At 40.1% G+C, this 24753-nt stretch overlaps 1 protein-coding gene across 3 annotated transcripts in view; it reads right to left on the bottom strand.

The window, feature by feature from the left end:
- Positions 1-21479, bottom strand: part of Rttn (rotatin) — a 118278-nt gene extending 96799 nt beyond the window's left edge. The window contains exons 1-10 of one of the 3 annotated variants that reach the window (XM_070028973.1): positions 21437-21479; positions 20840-21027; positions 19771-19948; positions 17215-17307; positions 15389-15482; positions 13839-13953; positions 12765-12915; positions 9215-9380; positions 6478-6659; positions 3880-3995 (exon numbers count right to left, since the gene is read on the bottom strand). In XM_070028973.1, coding sequence (XP_069885074.1) covers positions 3880-3995; positions 6478-6659; positions 9215-9380; positions 12765-12915; positions 13839-13953; positions 15389-15482; positions 17215-17307; positions 19771-19948; positions 20840-21027; positions 21437-21467 — 1314 coding nt within the window. In that variant the 5' untranslated portion in view covers positions 21468-21479. Of the gene's footprint in view, positions 1-3879; positions 3996-6477; positions 6660-9214; positions 9381-12764; positions 12916-13838; positions 13954-15388; positions 15483-17214; positions 17308-19770; positions 19949-20839; positions 21028-21436 lie in introns of those variants that run through there. The other 2 variants (XM_070028974.1, XM_070028976.1) reach the window with 2 other exon arrangements.
- Positions 21480-24753: the final 3274 nt, after the last annotated feature.

The following is a 24753-nucleotide window of genomic DNA, read 5'->3' as shown; positions in this document are numbered from 1 at the left end:
CTTTGAAACTACCCTGGGCTACATAGCAAGACAGGGTTTCCAAAAAAGAACTTCTACTATTCTAAAAATCGAAAGGAACATCTCAGTAGTCAAAGAAAAAAAATGTGACAAAATCAAGCACTCATTGCTGACTAACAGATGTCTATATCTATGTATCTATATATATATGTATATGCTGTTCAAAAAATAATGTACTTATTACCTGACTTATGTAACTGTAACCCCTCTGTACATCACCTTTATAATAACAATATAATTTTAATATATTCTTATATTTTAATATATTTGCACTGGTGGCTCAGACCTATAGTCTTTGTTACTCAGGAGGCTGAAATATGAAGATTTCAGTTCAAAGCCAGTCCAGGTAGGAAAGACTTACTCATCCCTAATTAACCACCAAAAAGCCAGTAGTAGAGCTGTGGCTCAAGTGGTAGAATGCTAGCCTTGATCAAAACTAAGCTTAGGGATAGCACCCAGGCCCTGAGTTCATGCCCTGTGACTGGCATGCATTTAAATGGAAGGGCCTCTCAACTGTATACATGTTTCAGAAGAGAGTCCTTAATATGACGTGGTAGTGGGAGGTGAAAGCGATTCTTCCTCTCTAGTTAAGAACAGGCTCCTCGCCACAGGTAGACACACTGCACTCCAGACAGCCAAGACACTGGGCAGCAAGAGAAACGAAAGGGAAGCCAAACTGGCAGGAAAACAGAAGCTGTTTTCACTCATAGATAATATAATTCCGTAGACATGCAATCCTAAAAAAAAAAAAATTCAACAAGAATACAAAGTTATAAGAACTAACCATGTCCAGTAAGGTCTCAGAGTAAGAGCACTAGTGACCCACACCTGTAATCCTCGATAATCAGGAGACTGAGATCTGAAGATTATGTTTCAAAGCATCAAAGTAAATGAGACTCAACACTTTTTTTTAATTTATTAACAATGCAATTAAAAAGAATAAAATGCTTAGAAATGACCTTTTAAAGTTTTATTTATTCACTGAAAAATGATTGTTAATATTAGTTACTAGCACAGTGCAAATTAAAATCAAACTAAGAAACTATTATACACCCATTAAAGTGTCAAACAGAAAAATATATATATGTGTGTATATATATATATATATATTAAATGTTATTGAAGAAGGAATGTCTACAGAAACCTTATGTGTAATCATTAAAATCTGGATACAACCTTATATACATCCATAGGTAAACTGGCCAATGTGGTAGTACTAAAATGTAACACAATTCAGAAGTAAGATGAGCTACTAATATGCCCAACAACCCAGCTACATACCCAAATCAAACTTAAAGGCCCCCCCAAAAATATATAAAATGAAGGTCATCCATATACAAGCCTAGTAAATGCAAAGGGATCTTCAGTATATAATGTATACAGTAATAACAAGGTTCTACCTATGCCAAAAATCTATCAAAAATGTAAAAAATGTATAGCTATTTTATTACCAAAAGCTCTCAAACACATACACATATTCACACATTTAAGAGTAAGCAACAAGAAATGTGCAAAGTCTATATGAGGAAAATATTTCTGAAGTACAAAAATGCAGACATTAAGAACATGTCATATCTATCCAGATTTGAATCTATGACTCAAAACCCAGAGTCAACTGTTTTAAAAATGAACTCAAAACACAAGTATGAAAATAAATGAATAAAGATCTCACAAGACCAGAGCATCATCTTATTTTACTTTTTAAGGTTTTTGCAAAGATTTACTTTAGTATAACAAGAGGGAGGGAAACAGAAAAAAGAGAAATATTTCCAGCTCCCCATGTAGGAAATGGGAATTAAAAACTCAAAATACAGTTCTTATTGTAGCTTTTAAACATGTGTATATGTTTTAAACACACACACACACATACATACATACATACATACATACATACATACATACATATATATATATGAGCTTTGTGATCATTTCAGTCTAGCCACTCTTAATCCTTAGACAAAAATTCTAGGTGGTTACAATGGATAAGGATAAAACCTAGGTAACATTCAAGACTTCCCTTCCCCAGACATGCACTTTATTTTCACCCATTTGTGAACAGTTCCCAGACTTTTACCATTTCAAAAGCAGATGTTCATCTGTTTCCTATGTTTCCCAGTTTTGTAACTTAATATTAAAAAGAGGATACAGTGGGAAGTCCATTTTTCAGCTTACTTCTTGGTTTCAATTTCTGAGTCTAGCCCTTTTGATATTAACTAAAAATAACATAATTTTCCTGTCTCCTTATCTATCTATCCTATCTCATTTCCTCTCTAAACAACTTTGGTCCCTTTATATCTTAAAAGAGGTACAAGGCAGAGGGGGGAAGGGGGAAGGGGCTGGGAATGTGGCTTAGTGGTAGAGTACTTGCCTAGCATGCATGAAGCCCTGGGTTCGATTCCTTAGTACCACATAAACAGAAAAAGCCAGAAGTGGTGCTGTGGTTCAAGTGGTAGAGCACTAGTCTTGAGCAAAAGAAGCTCAGAGACAGTGCCCAGGGCCTGAGTTCAAGCCTCAGGTCTGGTCAATGATCTATCTTTTACACTGCGGAAGCACCATTACAGTATAATAACAAGAATATATAATAAGAAATAACAAGAATATATAATAAGAAATGAAAAAAAAATGAAATGAAAACCACCACTATCTCCCAAATAGAATGCTGATGTTCTTAATATATAAAGATCTCTTAGAAAAACAAAGCCAGGCATAGCAGAGCACAGTTGTCATCCCAGCAGTTGGGAGGTAGAAGCAAGAGGATCTCAAGTTCAATGCTAGCCTATGATAAGTAGCAAATTTTATCTCAAAAAACTGCAACCCCCCTATTCATCACCTTTACAATAAAAAAAATTAATTTTTAAAAAAGAATAGAAATTTTTAAGAACCTAATAACTCAAGAGAAAAATGGGCAAAACTTGTGTTTTATAAGAAAACAAGTATATGAATGACCCTTAAAATAATATAAAGTGCTCTCCTTTATTCCTAGAGAAGTACAAATTTCAGTTGCCTGGCTACTTTATGTATTTCTAATACACAGAAACAAAGTGGAGAAGAATGTACATAATATTCTACCTCTTACAAGAGATATAGGCAGATAGGTTAGCCAGATATGTACATATACATATGTCATATATATGTATATATATTTATATGCTCCTTTGTTTACATTTACAAAAATATAAAATGCAACTAGAAAAGATAAACCAGAAAATAAATTAAAATAATAACCGACAGAGAATGTACCATAAAGAAGACATCTCTGATCTACATTTTTATGAAGACAAAAACAATTTCCAAAAGTGAAAAACAACTGAGACAAACACAACTATTATGTTGACATTGTATATAATACAGAAAAAAATTCTTCCAACTGTGCATCACTTGATTTAATCAAAGTCACAAAGAGCTGCTAAAAAAGCCTGAACTTTTATTAGAGTTGTCCATAGCAAAACTACTATTGCTATACTGAAGTTATTTTATGTATTCTAAAGGTTAAAAAAAAACAAGTATTTTGACATTGCTGGGAATTAAGACTTTCTGCAAGAAATACAAATTTAAAATCAGAAAAATAGCAATAAAAACTTATGATTTTTTTTAAATGATACATTTCCTGGTTCTGTTAGGATGGGGACATAAACCTTACAACAGGTATAAACTGCCCTGTGGCCTGCTCTTGGTCCTGATAGACCATCTCCCACCAAAGAAACCAGTACTCTGGGGAAATGACCTGTGAGAGAATGTGCACAAAACAAGCTTGGACAGACTCCACCAGAAAGAAACGCCAAGGACTAAACATAATGAAACCAGCTAAAGCAAACCAAAATTAAGTATCATTACCCATAGCCCAAGAAAACAGATTCTTACCATATCTATAGCAAAAAGGCTATTGTCATCCCAGATTTCAGTTGAAATTGCTTCACCAATCAAGGTTATATCCTCTGTGAGCAATTCCAGAACTCTTATTATCATTTGTCTACTACCTAGAATGCAAACAAGGGAAAGGTGAGAGGAAAGATAACTTAATCACAGATGTAGTTAGTATTAGTAGCCATGCTCCCAGAGGCCTATTTTGCATTTTAAAGATGCTTTTAAAATGTTGACAGAGATGAATAAGGAAGTCACAGTCTTGACTGCAACATGAGATGTGACACCAATGAGAAAGCACTTAGAGAGAGAGTAGCAATAATCTAATTACTGAAACGTAGATTAAAATAAATTTTTCAAATTCAGAGAATCATCTATGGTGTTCATTATATGTGACAAAGCATCAGGCAAGTGTAGAAAATGCATTCCAATAACTTCTATTTACTACTAGAAGGCTTACCCTTTTTTTATAGGTAAGTATTTTCCTACACAGGAGTTATCCGGGAAGTTAAGCTTATGTTAGAGCAACTAGTTTAATAAATGTCCACACTGCCATTTACAGAAGAAGCTTCAATCAATTCTATGTGTATTCTACTCATCTCCCACAATGTTCCCAAGGAAACTCTACTGGCCGGGTATGCTAGGGCCTGTCTATAACCTCAGTATTTGGGAGGTCCAAGCAGAACTGAGAGTTCAAGGCCAGCACAAACACCAAAGGTTCTTTGAGATAGAGATCAAAACAGAATATCACTTGTCAGAAGTCTGTGTGAGGTAAACTTTCTAATAAGACTTTCCTATCCCACATCCCAAAGGTTTTTTAATAAACAAAAGTAAAACAAACTACTGAGACATAAAGATCTAGATTAATCTTTTCATTAGAACAGCTGGAGCCAAGTTCTCTTGATTCCTCTAACGATATTGAACAATTACAAATTATGCAATCATTTACCACAAAAGGGCAAGAGAACAGTTAAAATTTTTTATGTACCAAGACATGTCTTTATAATTATCAATCTGACTTTTTACAGCAAATTAAAGAAAGGTTAAATGTAAAATCATTAAGCCTAAAACTGCACTTCCCAATATGCCAGGCAAATAAACAAAATACTTTATGATGCTGAAGTTCAGCTTTCCTTTATTTCAGTCTTAGGATATGAATCAATATTCAGTCCTAATTCCTGGAAGCAGGTAGTCACTCAGCGTAAAAGAAATGTAATTTCCTTTGGTTTAAACAAAAATGTTCAACGCTCCATAAATAAGATACTTTGTCCTGCTTTCTTCCCCATCACTACAGGCAAAAATAACTAAGCTTTCAAGAGTTATTAATATGGGATGTATTTTTTATAGTGTATTCTTTTTTTCCTATGTGTGTGCGTATCAGCACTGAGGCTTGAACTCAGGGCCTGGGTGCTGTCTCTTAAACTTTTTTGCTCAAGGCAGTGTTCTACCACTTGAGCCATTATTTTGTTGGTTAATTTGCACATAAGAGTCTCACAGACTTTCCTATCTAGACTGGCTTTGAACAATGATCCTCACACCTTAGCCTCCAGAATAACTGGTATTACAGGAGTGAGCCACCAATACCCAGCTCTTGTTTTACTTTAACAGTATAAACTAAAAAGGACAAAACTCACTTAAATTGTTATTGATATGCTGACAAGTTTATCAGCTGCTGAAATATAGAGACTTAGAGAATAAAAATCATTTCTGTTTCCAAAGCTTCCCTTACCTTGAAGGTCACCTTACTTGCTGAGGAGCTGGGGCTCTGGTGTAAAAGAACATGAGGTTGAGTCCCTGTCTTTTTCAGCTACCTGACTTTAGGTAAAGTTACACAGCATTTATGCCCAGTCCCCTCATCTCTAGTAGTGGGATGAGCGCCTACCATTGCATTGAATGGACCATACAGGGTACAAGAAACAACATGCATAACCGGTGACCCACTACCCGGGACTCACTACATGCACTCTATTACAAGACTTGAGCCAAATCATTGATGCTGTCACTCTTTTGTAAAAGAATTCCCATCACATTTGGACAAAAATGTAATCCAAAAATAGTTGCGGAGCTTTGGAAAGAAAGACAAAGTATTACAAATTACTACAAAGAACCCACTTTGGGGTTTTGTCCACAGATTATAAGAAATGAATGAGGAGTGTGAGGAACTAAGAGTAACTTAGTTCTAAAGTACAAAAGCTAAAGACTTTAAATCTGGTCTCCTCATTCACTATACCTGAGGAGAGCTGTTACAGTTGCATTTTATTGTCACTGCACAGGAAAAGAGGCCTGTGCCAATATAAGCCATAAATGGAAAGAGATACCCTGCCTAAAGAGACCTGTGGCATCCATCTGAACTTAAACTAAGCACCTTCAATTCTTAAATGTGTCTTGTTAAATTTACCTGATTCAACTCTTAGGAATTTAAATGTTAAGGAGTTTAATAAAGCAAATTAAAAGATAAATAAAGATAGAAAGTAATAGTAAAATAAGATTCAAAAAGCCCTTACAAAGAAGAGAAAAAAAAAAACAAAAAGCCTCCTAAAAAATATAAAACAAACAAAAATTATGTAAGGAAAAACAAGCTTTCAAAGAGCAACGAACCTGTCCTTAGGAGCGGAGCTGCAGACTCTAGAACAGCCACACAGAACTGAGGAAGGCTGAGCTGCTGAAACTGTAGCTCCAGCGTGTCCTCCATGTCCAGCTCTGGCAGGTCCATGTGCCCCAGATCCAGAGGGGAATGGCCAGAGAGCCTAGAGTTCACATGCGCATGACTGCTGCTTCCGCTGGAGAGAAAACAGTCAATACTGAACACAGACACAATCCCCCAACATATCTGTATCTCTGCCACCTTGCATATCAGATGCCTCAGACAAGTCTCGGAGTTGTTGCTACATGAAACAACTCTGGTCAGATTCATAAAAACTTTGACAAACTCCTGCAACTATATTCCATAGAGGACTTGACAAAAGGGTCTGGGGATGTAGCTCAAGGATACTCTAGTTGCCTAGCATATGTGGATTTGGTCCCCAGAATCACAAAATAAAAAAAATAAGATAAACTGTATATGAAATAACAAAATACATTTAATTCTTGCTATCCAAATTGCCAATCATTGTCAACATTCCTATAGTAGCAATCAACACTAGCCATAATAAGTCACTTACTTCTAAATGTAAGCATATTTATGGCAAAGCTCTAAGTGATCAACTTGTAAAGACAAAAAATAATTCAGGTAGTTGACTAAATTTTCTGCGATATTCACCAAAAGTGTTCTAAGTAAGCCAATGGTAGCAACCAGAAAATGTTCGTAGAAAAACAGAAATTGCATTAGTACATTCATCATATGATTTTGAAAATGCATTAAAAAAAAACACCTTTTTTTCCTTGACTTTCTTTATCAAAAACTCTTACCTTGTGTCCTCAAAACTTTGACTTTTGAAGCCCAGATCACATAGATAACCTAATGTTATGGAACAGTTACAACTTCCCAAAGTTTATACCTATTTTGTCATTGCTTCAATTTCAAGATCCCAAGCCCAAAACAGAGAAGTGATCTAGTATTCTCTCAATCTCTAAAAAGCTCCTTGAGGAATTTACTCAGAAGCAAAAACTCCCATGCACAGATCACACTAGATTAAAGTAGAAAGGCATTCTTAGAGTAAAGAGAAGCTGGGTGTCATTGGTTCACGCCTATAATCCTCACCAGTCAGAAGGATGAGAGCTGAGGACTGAAGTTCTAAATCAGCTCAGGTCTGTAAGAGTCTTATCTTCAATTAACCACCAACAAAAAATAAGCTGGAAGCAGAGTTGTAGCTCAAGTGGAAGAGTACCATTCAAGCCCATTTGCGCGCACATGCACAGGCACACACACACGCACGCACGCACGCACGCACGCACGCATGCACACACGCACACACACACAGGAGTGAAAGAGTGCAGAGAGAAATCAGGACCCATCAATTATAATATCAGAACTAAGGACACAGGTTCTCTGTCCTACCACGCAGCACTAGTTCTGATCCTTAGCAATTATAACACTTTAAATCTCTCTAAGAAACCTATGTGAGCTAGTAGCAGTATCACAAGAAAATACTCAACTCTAAAGACATGGTCATCTTACATGTCATTTTTTTAGAACATCACTGAACAGTATAACCACATTTTTAAGATGTTCATAACCAAGGATAGATAATATAGAAATACCATGCCAATACCTTCAAACAAATTTGATACATTAAAAAAAATCTGTATTTATACAAATAAGTAAATACCAGACACTATGCCCCTGGAAAGAGTCCTTGTTAATAAAAACATGTTCTAATCATTCCTTTATTAAACACATTTACCTTAAATTAGGATTCGGTTTACAAAAATGTGTTTTAAAAACACTATTAAAGGGCTGGGAAGGTGGCTCAGTGGTAGAGCGCTTGCCTTGCATGCCCAAGGCCGAGTTCTATTCCTCAGCACCACATAAGCAAAAAGAAAAAAGCCGGAAGTGGTGCTGTGGCTCAAGTGGTAGAGCGCTAGCCTTGAGCTGAAGAGCTGAGGGACAGCGCCCAGGCCCAGAGTTCAGGCCCCATGACCGGACCGCAAAAAAAAAAAAAAAAAAAAAAAAACACTATTAAAAATTTATCTAGCCAGGCACAAGTGGTTCATTCCTGTAATCCTAGCTACTTAGGAGGCTGAGATCTGAGGATTGCGGTTCAAAGCCAGCCTGAGCAGGAAAGTCCATGAGACTCTTATCTCCAATTAATCACCAGAAAACCAGAAGTGGTGCTGTGGTTCAAGGGGTAAAGTGCTCGCCTTGAGCTGAAGAGATGAGGGACAGCACCCAGGCCCAGGCCCAGAGTTCAAGCCCCACGACTGACAAGAAAAGAAAGAAAGAAAGAAAGAAAGAAAGAAAGAAAGAAAGAAAGAAAGAAAGAAAGAAAGAAAGAAAGAAAGAAAGAAAGAAATTATCATTTAAAGCAATGCTTTTTTAGACTATATCATATCCTATTTATGGCTGGTTGGTAGGAAACATTTAGGGAATCAGACTCATTTTTTTTTAAGGTGCGTATTCGAATAGTAACATGCTGTGAATAGAATGGGGAGGTCCTGTGAACATGCGTCTGAGTGGATATACTGAGGATGTGTGAGTACTGAGCGCTGAGTTGCATGAGGTATTTATTTGCTTTCATAGTAGAAGATAATCAAAAAGTAGGAGAGCCAGTGGTTTCATACAGGACTAGAAACAGATAATGTTTCAAAGAAGAACAGAGAGGAATCATCTCCCTGTGAAATTAAAACCCATATATGTGAAGCCCTTCTTATCTCCCCAGACCCCAACGCCAGTCACCTGGAGGACACTGCATCCCAATCCTGGCCATCTCCCCTGGGGCGCTGGCCTGTGCGCCCAACCACAGAAGGCCGGGGGCTACTGCTTCCTGGGGACAGGTTCTGGGACTGATGAGTACCTCGTGCTTCATGACAGTAAGACAAGGAAGAATTCTGGGAAATTGTATCTGAGAAAATAAATAAACAAAATTATCCTTAAGTACAAACTGACTTCATATTACATAGTATACATGTGTCTTTCTTCAAAAATTAAGATAGCCGACATGCTTCTGCACAGGTAGCAACAATAGTTTTGATCAAAATGTTTAGCAAGCATGTATAGAGCACATTCAGGTCATGGAAATTTCTGCAATGGTATTTATTGCATCATTACATATCACTAATACTCTATCGTGCAGCCCTTTGCTTTAAACTCTTAGAACCCCTACATCAAATCACATGGGAATACTAATCAAAGTAGACCAACAACATAAAAGTTAAAATCATAATGTTCTTAATATAAAACTAATGTAAATCTTTAATGTATTAGCAAGGGATTTTTAGGCATGAAAACAAAAGAAAACTACCAGAGAAAACACAGAAAAACTAGACTTCATCAAATTTAATATCTTTCAAAGGACATTATCCAGAAAGTGTACACGGCCTAAAAAATGGAAAATATTTACAAATCTTTATAACTGGTAAAGGCTCCATACTCAAAGGATACAGATAATTGCCAAATCTCAAAAGTGAAGAGACAAGACAATTAGAAAGGGGGCTAAGGACTTCAATAGAAATTTCTCCAGAGAAGATAGACAACTGACAGCACAGAAGAAAAATCATTGGGCACTCCCTAGTCACATAACCACAACCAAGACACCAGCTAGTTGAATGGTTTGGATTAAAAAGACAAGAGAGCTGGGTGCCAGTGATTTATGCCTGTAATCCTAGCTACTCAGGAGGCTGAGATCTAAGGATCGGTTCAAAGCCAGCCTGGGCAGGAAAATCCATGAGATTTTTATCTCCAATAAAACACTTAGAAAACAGGAACTGGCACTGTGGCTCAAGTGGTAATGCGCTAGCTTCGAGATGAAGAGCTGAGGGACAGTGCCTAGGCCCAGAGTCCAAGTCCCATGACCAACCAAAAAAAAAAAAAAAAAAAAAGGAAAAGAAAATCACCTTTATAAAGACAATTTTAAAAACTTAAAATAGAAATGCAAACCAGGCTTTGGTAGCTCATGCCTGTAATCAGGCTGAGACCTGAGGACCACAGTTCAAAGCTAGCCTGGCAAAGAAAATCTGTGAGACTTTTTTTTTCAATTGTCAAGGTAATGTACAGAGGGGTTACAGTTACATAAGTAAGATAATGAGTACATTTCTTGTCAAATTTGTTGTTACCCCTTCCTACTGTGAGACTCTTATCTCCAATTAAAATCACAAAAAAGCCAGAAGGGTGCTGTGGCCCAAGTGGTAGAACGCTAGCCTTGAGCAAAAGGAGCTCAGGGACAGCACCCAGGCCCAGAGTTCAAGCCTCAGGAGCAGCAAAAAAACAAATAATAATTCTCCAAGAGCTTCTCACAATATTTCAAAGAAAATACGAAATCCTTCCCAAGACCAACGTCCCCTGCTTCCACCTGCCCGCTGGCTTCCTGTACAACCCTGTGAAGACCTAGTTCCTGCTCATGTCACTGCTGCCTGGGACCTCTGGCCTTCCTTAGAAAGCTCTTCTTGAAGCTCTTCAAGTGGTGGGCCCAGTCACCCTAGGCCTCCTCCTCTGAAATGCTCTCCCCGACAACCCCATTACAAAAGCCGTGGCACCTGTTTATGTGCTCCCAGGACCCTTCTTACCTCCTTAGAGTGCTTCTTACATGAACAAATTTGATTGTCCATGACCTTTCCTCAGCTACCTAAAATGTAAGTTCATAAGTCTGAGGGCTTTAACTTTTGGTTTCATGTTATACTTCCCCAGAGGCAGCATACATTATCAGCTGGCACACAGTACGTGAAAGGTAAGTATTAATACATGAATCAATCTTCAGACTTGCTGACTATTTTCATCAAGACTAGCCTTCTTCCTGTTGCAGTGGGGGGGGGGGGGGGGGTACCAAGAGCAATGATCCAAGTCAGTTACTGAATTCTATAGCTCAAGAGTATTAATGAGGAAATCCACATGCTCTGAATTGACAGTAAGTCAATGTAAAGAATAAATATTGACGAAGCATAGAAACAGCATGAACTTGTGATGAAATGGATTAGCTGAAACATAATGACAAATGGTTATAACTTGAAATTCATCTTCCAGTGCAAATATATCATAAATTTCAGAGACCATTCTGTCCAGGCCAATCCAATATTCTACTTGGCCATTAAGTGGCACATTTTCCTGAATACTTTGGCATTGTCATCACATACTATTCCAACTATATCACAAGTTACATAAAAACTGATGTTTTTTTTTGGGGGGGGTCCGGTTGTGGGGCCTGAACTCTGGGCCTGGGTGCTGTCCCTCAGCTCTTCAGCTCAAGGCTAGCACTCTACCACTTGAGCCACAGCACCACTTCCGGCTTTTTTCTTTTTGCTTACATGGTGCTGAGGAATCGACCCCAGGGCCTTGAGCATGCAAGGCAAGCGCTCTACCACTGAGCCACCTTCCTAGCCCCTGATTTTTTTTTGTTTGGTTTGTTTCATAAGTACTAGGTATTAAGCCTAGGGTTGTGCACATGCTATGAAAGTAACTCTACCACTTAAGCTACACTCCTAGCCTTTCTTCCTTTTTTTTTTTTTCTTTTTTGAGATGGGGGAGGACTCATTACTTTGCCTGAGTTAGCCTCAAATCGTTGAGATCATCTTGCTTGCATCTCCAGAGTAGCAGATTAAAGGCATGTATCACCATGCCTCGTTGATAACAGTTTTGGTTAAATACAAATCAGTAGGACTGGAGATGTGGTTTAGTAGAGTGTCAGTAGTGAGCAAGAACGATGGGTAAGAGTATGAAAAAAAAGAAAAAAAACATAGGTAGGTAGGTAGGTAGATAGATAGATAGATAGATAGATAGATAGATAGATAGATAGATAGATAGATAGATAGATAGATAGATAGCTTAGTAAGCTTTTCCAATTACTACATGAAGAACCACTTTCATATTCTAGTCTTTAAGACCCAACACCACTTATACAGAAAATCTCTACAGTCTAGAGGAATAGGGTAGAGTTTGTAAATGTTCCTCTCATGCCTGTAATCGTAGTTACTCAGAAGGCTGAGATGTGAGGATCATGGTTGGAAGCCAGCCCAGTCAGGAAAGTACATGAGACTCTTATCTCCAATTAACCACAAAAAGCCAGAAATGGAACAAAAAATTTAGGGACAGAACCTAGGCTCTCAGTTCAAACCCAAGACAAAAAAAAAAAAACACAGGTTTGTGGTGGTTCCATCGTTTATCCACTTTCTATTTGAGAATTAATCACATGTAGGAGTGGAAGCTTATGTTGTATAAACAGAGAACACAATCCCAAAGCATGATAGGCAGTTATCAGGGGACCAACAATGGGTACAGAAGAAATGAAGACTAGTACCTTGTTTATTAGAGAAAAAATGCGGGTCTCGGTGAAAGTTAAGTCTATTTCTTAAACATATGCACAGCTGCTGCAAGCAGGACACTGACTGCAGCGCCAGGCGGTGCTTCCCATCTCCTCCGAAGGCCAGCTTCAACAGGGACAAAAGGCTCTGAAACCAAGAGTGGCGAAAACAAACTGCTCAATTTCAAGCAACACCAAACTTAGAAAGCGCAACTAAACAATAAAATGAGTCGTAAAATACTGACAAGACAGGAGAAAAGAAGGTATGAGCTCAAACAACTCAGAAGAATGCAAAACAGAGTTCAGTTAACAGAATACAATTTGGGTAAGATAGGAGCTAGTGCATGTCCGTTATCCCCGCCCAGGGGAGGGGAGGCGGGGGCATGTCCGTCCCACTTGAACCCACAAATCTGAGGCAGCAGAGCAATAGAACAAGATCCTCAGCTTAAAAAAATAAAATACAAAGGTTAAGTAGAATAGTCAGTGTTTCCCAACTCTAAACTCTGTTAGCTAAGCACCCATTCTGGGGGAAGACAGGAATTACTCCCATTCAGGATATTACATTACACAGAACTTCACAAAAAACATAATAAAACAAAAAAAAAAAAAACCATAACAAGTCCTCTCACCTCACATCTTAATCATGTTTTGGTAACTAACAGCCTTTCTCTGCTATTACTTCCTCACCCTGGTTCTCTCTCTACCGGAGAGGCAATCACAAATGATGTATTCCCCAGCTGTGAAATTAGACTGTAAATACACAAGATACTTAAATACTGATGCCATTCTTACTGCTAACACATTATTTATACAACCTTCTATTGATCCCTTCTAAGGATCCACAAATAGCAGCTCAAGGTGGGCAAGCTTCACAACAGGTCCCAGAAGTGAATATATTCTGGAAAGACTGTCAAGTAACTCAGAAAATAAACAGCTTAAATATCTGAATGTTTCCTTATTTTTTTAATGGTAATACAGATTTTCTTTCCAAGAACTTCTAGCCTGAAAAGTCTATTCTACTGCAAAATGTTCTCTATTTCAAAACCTAAAGCAATTACCAAAGGTACTAACCTGAACAATTTTGGGCCTCTGAAGAAAAATCTCAGCGGGAAAATCTTGCATGATAACGTCCTTCAAAAGTTCACAGGTGTTCCAGATCAAAGTGTGATTACTACTTCTCAAAGAGCTGCAAAGCACAGTATTTACATTAAATGCTCACATACACACATCATGTAGCCTAATGGCACACTGACTGTTACCAGCCCTCAGAGCTCTCAAGTGATGTAGCAAGTTCACTGGGAAGCGGTCTGAGATCTTTTCTCTGGTCCATAAACAACTCCCAGGAGAAGCATCCTATATTTGCCATACAATCATTCAATGACTTTGAATCCTCCAACAGACTGTCCTCAGGAGCAGGAACTATTAACCATAATGTACCTGGAAATACTATAAGGCTACAAAATCACAGAGGCCCCATGTCACAGAATTCAATGAAATTTGTTGAAAATAATTGAAAAATAGCAGAAAGGATAGAGGTCAATCTTTAGGCATAAGGTGGATTAATGGCTTTCCCCAAAATAGGTGAATCAGGATAGGACACAACTTCTGCCCACATAAGGAGATAGCCCTTGCTCACCTACACCTCAAAAGCCAACGCCTTTCCTCATTTTGAGTCCATGCACCATCAAAAGAATGGCACTGGAAACTATCACCCTGTCTTTCCCAGGTGCACCTGACTTCTTGAATACATTTCCCAAAAAAATGATGTATCAGAAGGGCCATCGAAAGGACCATTGTCTAACATCCACCTATACTGGCCCTGTATCTAGCAGGTTTGTCTTGCATTTCAGAATCTCCATCTAAAAGAGACAAACAATGCATGTCATACAGTCATTGCACCACGTGAATCTGGACATTAAAAATCATTCTTCAAACTTCTACATAATCAGATACCTACTTTTACAGGTAATAACAAATTAATATCCACTATATAAGATCTTTTCAACATGGTAAATGGAGCCCATAGTTTGAAAATCAGTCTACCAAGAAAGAAGTACTTATGTCCCATTCTTCTAGTTTTTCTTAATGAAGGCTACCAGGAATGGTCCATCAGAGAAGCAGGCCACAGATGTAACATACACTGGCTGGGTTGGCTTTGAACCACGATACTCACATCTCAGTCTCCTGAGTAGCTAGAATTATAGATGTAAGCCACTGGTACCAGGCCAGAGTGTCTTAACTTACATATAATAAGAGTAATAATGCTGTATATTAAATTTGAAAAGGCTGCATTTTTCCTAATTCTACCCAAAGAGCCTAAAATCAATTATACCCATTGATAGTTTAAAAACAAAGAGAAATGGGGGGGGGGGGGGACATACATTGTGAAGGGCTACATCATGGGTTCAAGTCACAAGAAAGAACCCAGATGTGCTGCTTGACTTAAAACCACTACGCGTTTTCTTGTGTGCTTTTCTGAAACACTGAGAACCATGTATATAAAGCCATCATTTCTTTTCCCACCACTGGTATCTTTTCCAGATGAAAATATGTAGTAGTTCCTACCAGACTTAATGACTATAAAGAACCCAAAATAAATGAAAGTACACAAGGTACTGTACCCTTCATTGGAGGAGAGGACATGTCTGTCCGTGGCAGTCAGGGGTAGCCAAGGAAACGTAGAAAACTTCAAACACTTCGCATTCTGATTTACTGCTAATAGCAAAACGTAAGATGTCACAAAAGGAAATGATGATGGATTTGCAATATTCTAAGTGAGGCTTCACTTTCTTTAAAAGTCTCAAAAAAACCCCAAAATATTCCACACAAGATGCATTGCAAATAACAAAGCTCTCTTTCTGTAACTTAATGGAACTCATTAAAATAAAGATTAGAAGAATAGCATTAAACACAAATATTCAGTAAACCATTAAACGCTAATATTGAACAACATCTAAAGCTTCAGGTAAACTTTTCGCATCTAGGTTAAATCTAACATAAAGGAACTGGTATTTGAAGAAAACCTTGTCTTGCAGAAAAGTTTTAAATGATATAAACATAATCCTTTACTACATCTAGTTATGTTATAATATCCTACCAAATATTAAATGTTTAAACCTCTACAGAAATATCTTGAAGACCGGGGCTGGGAAGGTGGCTCAGTGGTAGAGTGCTTGCCTTGCATGCATGAGGCCCTGGGTTCGATTCCTCAACACCACATAAGCAAAAAAAAAAAAGAAATATCTTGAAGACCAGAGGATTGGATATCAAGTGTCAATGGTCAAACAATAAAAATAAGTGTAAGAAATTTAACCAGTTTTAAACTATCCTCATTCAAAATTTTTTAATATATCTTACATTGTATAAATTAAGGTCACACTATTGAAAAGTAGTATTTGCATAAACCAGCTCTTCAAAACACAGTAATTATTATGTCTGTCAAATGGTTTGAAATGAACACCAATTGTTAAGTGCAGATAACATTTCCAGAAAGCAAAGGTAAAGTATTTTTAACATTTTCAAAGCTTTCTATTCTTTCTGATGTTATTATTTAACTTGCAATTTTCTATGAAGGCTTGTTAATAATTGAGGACTTCTACACTGAGCTTACTTGAATCCCTGACATCAGACATTCTGTTGGACACATCCTTTTCATCACAACCATGCAAGAAAAAAATGTTAAAGACAGTGAATGCTGGCTATGTCTCCAAGCTTCAGTGTCCTCAGCAGTAAACTAGAAACATAACAATCTCAGCCTCACTGGTAGGTGAATAGAAACAAACATACCACAGAGACCTGGAGATGAGATTCCAGGGAGAAAGCTCTAAATCAGAATTTCCTAACATTTAAGCAAGTGGACATTTTAAAAAAATGAAGCTAACATGATATTTGGTCTCAGCTGAGGTAAACAATACCAGTTAGTGAGCTGAGAAGAAATGATACATGGTACTTGTATGTGACAATAATTTGTGCTCAATAGACACTAAACACTAGTGAAGCTAATACCCTCATCTGCAAACACAGCTAGCATAACATAAAATTTTGTTGCTTAGGTTCTATAGCCTACACTAACATTCAGAGCATTTGAAACATTTAGTTCGGTGCTAAAACACTGAAGTTTCATCAACAGATTTCTCTCTCTTTTTTTTTTTCCCCCGCCAGTTCAGGAATTTGAGCATAGGGGCCTGGGCTCTTATCTCTGAACCTCTGTCCTCAAGACCAGTGCTCTACCACTTGAGCCACAGCACCACTGGCAGCTTTTTCTAAGAGTAGTTTATTGGAGGTGAGAATGTCATGAACTTTCCTGCCTGGGCTCGCTTTCAACAGTAATCCTCAGATCTCAGTCTCCTGAGTAACTAGGATTACAGGCATGAGCCACCAGGCAACAGGGTTAGATGTACTTCTCATCTACTGGGTGGGTAGGGCTTACAATGATACGCATACACACCCACAGACCGAGGAGGCAAGTCCATCTGCTGGAGGTTACTTTTGTCTTGGGGAAAATATCCTCCTGTTAAGATTTCAGGTTGCTGGAGCAATTCTGAGAAGACAAAACAAAAACAACCTTCTGTGCATTTGTAACTAATTTAATTTACTTGGTAAAACTGAAAATTAGTCTTTTTAGATAAAAATGTTTCCTCTTAAACATTTTAACCATTTTTTTCTAACTTTTTCAATTCCCTTTTTTTTTTTTTTTTTTTTTTGGCTCTTGGGGCAATGTCATTTTTAACCATTTTTAAAACTAAAAAAATTTAAAAGGTCCAGGGGTTTTCCCTGACCAGTCTTTCTTATAAAAATACAATTATTTAAGTGGTGCTGTGGCTCAAGTGGTAGGGCGCTAGACTTGAGCTGAAGAACTGAGGGACAGCGCCCAGGCCCAGAGTTCAGCTCCTACAACTGACAAAAAAGAAAAGAAAAAAAGAAATTATGTGTTTGGGCTGGGAAGGTGGCTCAGTGGTAGAGCGCTTGCCTTGCATGCCCAAGGCCCTGGGTTTGATTCTTCCGCACCACATAAGCAAAAAGAAAAAAGCCGGAAGTGGCGCTGTGGCTCAAGTGGTAGAGTGCTAGCCTTGAGCTGAAGAGCTGAGGGACAGCACTCAGGCCCAGAGTTCAGGTCCGGCGACCAGACCCAAAAAAAAAAAAAAAAAAAAAAGATTATTTATTGGAATGAATATCTACAATGTATCTGAGGAATCTGCTACAAAATATTTAAAGACAAGCCACCTATGCTTAAGTCTCCCTCCCTCCCCTCTTCTACTGTAATTTTATAGCTCTTAATAATTTGTTTTCATTAATGTCCTTTTCAAAAACAAGCTGCCAAAACAAAGCTAAGGTGATGCTGAGCAGGGGTATACCTCAATGCTAGAGTTTGTCCAGCAAACATGATGCCCTACACTACAAGCCCCTAGTGATCCCACCCACCTACAAAAAAGAAGTGTTCATCATTAGCTTTCAACACCTCTGAAATTTCCTATCACATGTAATAGCACATCACGTGCAATAAAAATGAAGAAAAAGCTAAAACTAAATTTTACACTATGTTTGCAGTTTTCGTGTCAGTAATTCCTACTATTAATACAGATACCTAAAAATTATCCCCAGACCATTCATCTAATTTCATTTGCAAGATATTAGATTGGAGAAAAACACAACTTAGGTTCTTACTTTATAAACCAGGTATGGTGCTACACAACTATAATCCCAGGATTTGGGAGTCTGAAACAGGAGGATGTAAGGAGAACCAGGGCTACACAGTAAGATGTTATTTCAAAACAAAAACAAGAGAGACAGAGACAGAGAGACAGCACTGTTTTAAGAGTCATTAAGAGGCTTTGTTTAAATCAATTCATTCACTTGACCCAAAGTAAAATTCAATAAATGTCAACAGCATCAACAGTTGACACAGGAGGAGGACTGCAGTGGTCTAGAGAAATAAGTGGTCTGACAAATTAAGCAATCAAAAACAGTTCGAATATTCTAACTACTCAATCACATAAATCACAACGTTTTGCCTTCAAAACAATCCAAATGCCTTTCGTGTGCACTATTGTGCGCCAAGATTAAATACCAAAGAATACTCAAGAGCAGCTAACCTTATGCTTAATGAAATTTCACAACAATTTAAGAGGGATGTTCTTTCTGAGCCTAATTTTCAGGTAGGAAATCTGAAGCTTACAGAAGAGCCAAGGTCCCACAAATAACAGGAGAATAGGAACTTAAATCTACTTATCTTTGACCTTAACTAATATTTTGGAGTATTGCCTACAAAACTGCATTATGTAATTTCATTGGTTTACATAACAAAACCATGAGTTTGGACACATATCATTTATCCCTCAATATGGAGATCAAGGTCCAAAAATGTACAAATAAAGCACCAGAAACAATGGCTGATACCTAATAATTAATGCTTAGTAAAACTGTGATGGCATCATTCAAGACATAATCTGTCATTAAAGGTGGGAGTCAAGTTGTAAAACACCAGCCTTGAACAACAACAACAACAACAACAACAACAAAACCTGTCAATTAGACTAGGAAAAACAAAGTGACTGGCTGGCATCTTTTTGTTTGTTTTTTGTTTGTTGTTTTTTTTGGTTTTGTTTTATTGCCGGTCCTGGGGCCTGAACTCAGGGCCTGGGTGCTGTCCCTCAGCTCTTCAGCTCAAGGCTAACGCTCTCCCACTTGAGCCACAGCGCCACTTCTGGCTTTTTCTGCTTATGTGGTGCTGAGGAATCAAACCCAGGGACTCATGCATGCAAGGGAAACACTCTACCACTGAGCCACCTTCCAGCCCCTGACTGGCATCTTTTTGGCCTGATCAAAACGATAGGGAACAGTAATCAAAGATGTAAGTTAACACTAGAAAAAAATGTATGGAGAGGTGATGTTTTTCTAAAGTAATGTTCTGATTTCTAAATTAATGTTCTTTTCCATAAAATTCACCATTAGGACCAGTATGCTTGTATTTTAACAGGATTCGTTAAGCTGATTTGATAGTTACCGGCATGGTTGGTTTCATAGGAGGCACAAGACACCGCAGAAACTTCTGAAGGAAGAACAAAAAGCCCATCCAGAACGCCATCAATTTCTGCCTGCAGGTTTGGTTCCACATTAGAACGAAGCTTGGATAGAAACTCCACGGCACCAAGTTCAGTCAAGTGCTGGACTGCTGAGGGATACTGAAATAAGATGATAGCCATTTTCTATTTTTTTAATTAGTGTAAATTACGACATGGAAGACACCTTCATGCATATAGATAATGGAGTTTGATCATATTCACCAACTCATTTACCTTTCTTGTCCTCCCTCTCCCCTCCTGCTGGTCCCTTTCAAGAGAGAGCAGTCTTGAGAATAAGCAAAAGCTCTACATTTTACAGCAATCAAAAATTAAAATCACTTTTTTTTTAGATGGGGTGTTTGGAAAAATCTTCACTGCTGTGTCCTAGAACAACTTCTATGGGTAGAATATAAACGTATAGAGACATAAACGATTTCGATCATGCTTAAGGCAGACTGAAGACACAGAACTCTGAAATACACACTATCTACTTCTACTTTTGTATTTATGAAGTGTATAATGATTTAGTTTTTTGACATTAGACCCTGAAAACTAAGTACACTAAGTAGGCATAGGAGCATGAATCTAAAAAAAAAGTTACAGAAAGCGACTTGGCACACAGACTACTAAACGTGCCCTGTAACACTACCTTTAAATGTTCTATTGCATAGATATTTAAATTTTAGCATGCAGAGAAAAACACAGTAACGAATATTAACTTCCAAAGATGACTGCAATCAGTTCCTACCAAAAATTCAGTTCTGCTGTACTTCCGAACACTGTCGTAGTCAACACCAGGAGACAAGGAATATATATACACACGTATACATATATATATGTATACGTATGTATATATACTTATATGTATATGTGTATATATATGTATGTGAGTTACAGTGCAGTCTGTGGTCTGCAAGATTCTTTTCAACCCCAGTTGCTTGCCTTTCAGTTGAAGCTACTGAAATCCCCTGGACGGCGGATTCTCTTTCCCCATTTTTGAAACGACCTCACCTTCACCAATTTGCTCAGCAGGCTGAGGACCTCTTCTTGCAGGGGGACGGACGGGAAGTTGAACCACTCCAGCAGATGGAGGAAGAGCAGCCTCTCCTGGACGAGGTCGGCGGGACAGGTGAGCCCGTGCTCCAGCTTGCAGAGGACGCTGCGGAGCGCGCGCTCCCGGATCTCCGCCAGCGGGTGACCTGTCGGGGGAAATGCGGCCTGGGGTTGGGACCCGGGGCTGGGACCCGGGGCCCGGGCGCCGTGGCTACGCTTCTCCGCTCAGGGACCGCGCCGCACCCCTCGAGCCACCGCGCCAGTCCCGCGCACTTTCCTGCCCAGGCTGGCTTGGAACCGCAGGCCTCAGACCTCAGCCTCCCGTGTCTGGGACGGCGGGCGGGGGCCGCGGGCGCCCGGCGGTTCTACGCCCAGCTCGGAAAAGAACCGCGCGCACCGCTTATCCGGAACCTCGGCTGCTCGCCCCGGGGACTGGGGCTCGGGGCCGGACGGGCGCCCGGGGCGGACACCGGGCCCGCGGGGGGCCCCGGGGGTGGACGGGGCGCCGGCCGGCTCGCCCGGCCTCCGGGACCCGCGACGAGCCCCGGCCGTTACCGAGTTTCCTGACGAGCCCCGGCAGCGCCATCGCGTCCCTCGGTTGCCGCCACCGGAGAATCAAACGGCCGCGCCACCGCGTCCGGCCGCCATCGGAGTCCCCCGGAAACCCGGGCGGCGACGCTGCAGGTTCCGCAGCGCCCGAGCCAGCCGCCCTACCAGGAAGGGTTAGGGCATGTCGTGGACTGCTCTTCGTGCCTCGGTCGCCGTCCCAGTCTATGGTCTCTCCCTGGTCACCGCTACGCGTTCTCGGGACGGCATCCCTGTTAAAAAGAGCTAAAGGGATGAGTCGGTGTGGCAGGGGTAGAGACTGGGCCGCCGTGCACGCCGGGAGTTGTAGTCTAGGCTCTTGTAGTCTCTACTCCAGGTAGAGCCCGCTTTGGTCGCTGTGCACGCTGGGAGTTGTAGTCTTAGCTCGACCTGCTCCTAGCTCAGGTAGAGACCGCTTTGCGCGCCGGGAATTGTAGTCTTGGGCGCCGCCCGGCTCCTTGGAGTTCCGGGGTCCAAGCGCGGGCTGTCAAGCGGGCTCCGAGCCCTGGGAGCCGCCGATCCCCGGGACTGGCCCGATCAATCAGCGGCCAATCGGGAGGCTCAGCTTCCAGAACTTCGCAGCGCAGCCCGCAGGTGTGGTTTTGTTTTGTGCGGGTCTCCTCTCCTTCCACCTGTTCGCACAGACGCTGGGTCCCCAGTACCTACCTACATCCTTACAGCGAAGGAGCGAGGCGCAAAACGTGGGGGGGGGGGGGCAATGGGGGAGAGGAAATCAGCGAACGGGAAAGAAAAAAGAAGCAGCTGTGATCGTTGGAATGAATGCCAGGCGGGAATATGTGAGCTAGTTGGTGGATGCCATCGAAGTTGGTTTTTGCACCTTGCAAGGTGATTCTGTGATTGATCTTAACCCATAGAGAAGATCCGTAAAAGCCTTGATAGGACCAACGAAATTAAGTGTACAAGGAAACTTGCGTTTGAGAGAGCATTTTATCTGACGATCTTTTAAATTTCCCCCGGGAAAGGGGTATTCCCATGATTAATTTACACAAGAAGAAATTTAAAAGAAATTTAAAACCGGAGTAGTACCCCCACGGAGTAGAAGGAGGCAGACTGAGGAACTACTCTTCCGGTCTTTGTCCTATTGTTAGAATCTTGCTGTCTTTGTTTGGGTGTCAGAAAGTGGAAATGATATCTGAGTTAGATCTTGAAGTGAAAGTAGGAATTTATCAGCTGAAGACTAAGGAAATTCTTATGGCTGCCAAGAAAAAAAAATCCAAAGAAAGTGTGTGAGATGCAGAGAAGGTGAGACATTCAATGTGACAAGTTTACTTCTCAGAGGAAGAAAGGAGGAAGGGGAGAGGGGGCGGGGGTAGCTGGCTGGTTATTCTTCATTTGGCCGGCCAATGGCTGGTCCACCTCCAGGGCCGCTGAGCATCCTGATGAAGAGAGTGTACCCTTCTCGGCTCCTGGGCAATTGGACTTCTGTTTGGCTGTCTGTAGTGGGAGATACCGCGGGAAACTGGAGGGAAGGAGGAGGACTAGCCTATCCCTAAACCTGCCCAACCAAACTGCAATCTAGACTGCATTCCTCCCACAGTGGAGAAAGGAGTCCGGTTGGACCCTAGTGAGTCCAATGGAATCAGCGACTTTCTCATGGCCATTACTGCCAGGGCTACTACAGGCCACCTCCAACACTGCTGCCATCTCCAGTTCACCATGCTTGACACCTTCACAGCAATCACAGGTATGAAAAAGAGAAGTCTTTTATTGGACCTAAGGTTGGTAGACCAGGTAGCAATTCACAGGGATACCTCCCAGGTGACTCAAGTAAGCTGACCTGTCTGGTTTTCTACCAGAAAAAGAGGAGATGGCAACAGGGTGGAATACAAATGAATGATCATATTGGCACCAATCACAGTACAGATTCTAGTTCCACCAATCACAAGCCTTGCATCAAGAACAAGCCCAAATCCCCATTGCACCAATCACTGGCTTCTTGCTGCGGTTCTATAAGTTACTTCCCCTGCCACCTGGAAGAAGAATAACTCAAGGTCCATCTAAAATTCACCAAGACAAATGGCTGAGGAGCTGCCTTCCAAGGCGCAAGGTACTGGTTGTCTGGAGCTATGTTAACTGGAACAGGACTTGCTGAGGCAAACCTTGTGGCTTCCATGGGTGTAGTGTTCTTGGAGTGACTGTAGTTTCCCAAACGCCTGGACTGCTGAAAGGACCGTCCAGATAGTTGCCAGAGAAGGGATGCTGAGTGGAAGCTCTGCTTCACACTGCCAAGTGTGAGGGAAGGACTGTCCACTGTCACTCAAAACCCAGAAGGGCCACTGTCTGTGGTTTCATTAAGTCATGGAAGTAGAGAGGAAGGGGGGAAAATCCCTATCGGGTCCTTATAAAAACTTAAAGAAAACTCAACACAAATCTAACATTCTCAACAGCATTTAACAGTGCTTAAGATTTAACGGTGTTAAACTAGGTTTATCAATGCTTCATCAGACCGAACCTCATCCCAGGAACTCCCTCTGGTCTGTCTCAGATTTACTGCCAGTCAGCCTATTCCTGGAGGTGAATAGCAATATGCTCAAAAACGTGTGGATTTTCATGGAACACAGCCACAAGCTGAATGCACACATGGCTGCAAGGTGAGCCTGGTTGACCATGCAGAGCCATAGGTCTAAGCCCAGGAGAGCACAGTGCCATGAAGAGGGTCTCCAGGCCAGGAGACTAAGAGATACCACTCACCTCTGGGGTCTACACATAGCATAAAAGCATAGTGGCTTCTGTGATCACACAGATCATTGAAATAAAATAATGTTTATCCATTGCAAAAACAAAAACAAAAAACAGATCAACAGACAAAACAATCCACACCCATATTCTAATGTATCATCTGGGTGTTTGGTTACCATCAGTTGGTTTCTGGCTACTTCTTTATGTTTTGCTGTCCTTTTTCTAACTTAGTGAGCTTCAAGTTTTATTTTTTTTTTTGTCCAATCTTATCTAGGTTTACAGAATTTGAGTTTACCAGTAAGAAAAGCATTAAGCTTATGTCATAATTTCAGGTTTATAATGTTCTATTTGATTTTCTCAACCATTCTGAAGCCATCCTCAATACTTCCTATTTCACTGTGAAATAGGAAATATATTAAATATATTTCTGCTATTGATTTCTTCCTTTATTACAGAAAATCAGGAATGAGGCATTTTCAACTTTGAACATTAAAGTTAAATAGTTTAAGTGATGCCTGCAGATTTTATAAAATGGGCAATAAATGTCTGTGTGGATCTATAGAAACCTTATGTGTGCTTACAATTTC

Source organism: Dipodomys merriami, unplaced genomic scaffold (assembly GCF_024711535.1).
Source record: "Dipodomys merriami isolate MVZ:Mamm:240054 unplaced genomic scaffold, mDipMer1.0.p SCAF_2, whole genome shotgun sequence".
In the NCBI taxonomy this organism is placed as follows: domain Eukaryota; kingdom Metazoa; phylum Chordata; class Mammalia; order Rodentia; family Heteromyidae; genus Dipodomys; species Dipodomys merriami.
This window is presented reverse-complemented; position numbering and strand designations above follow the sequence as displayed.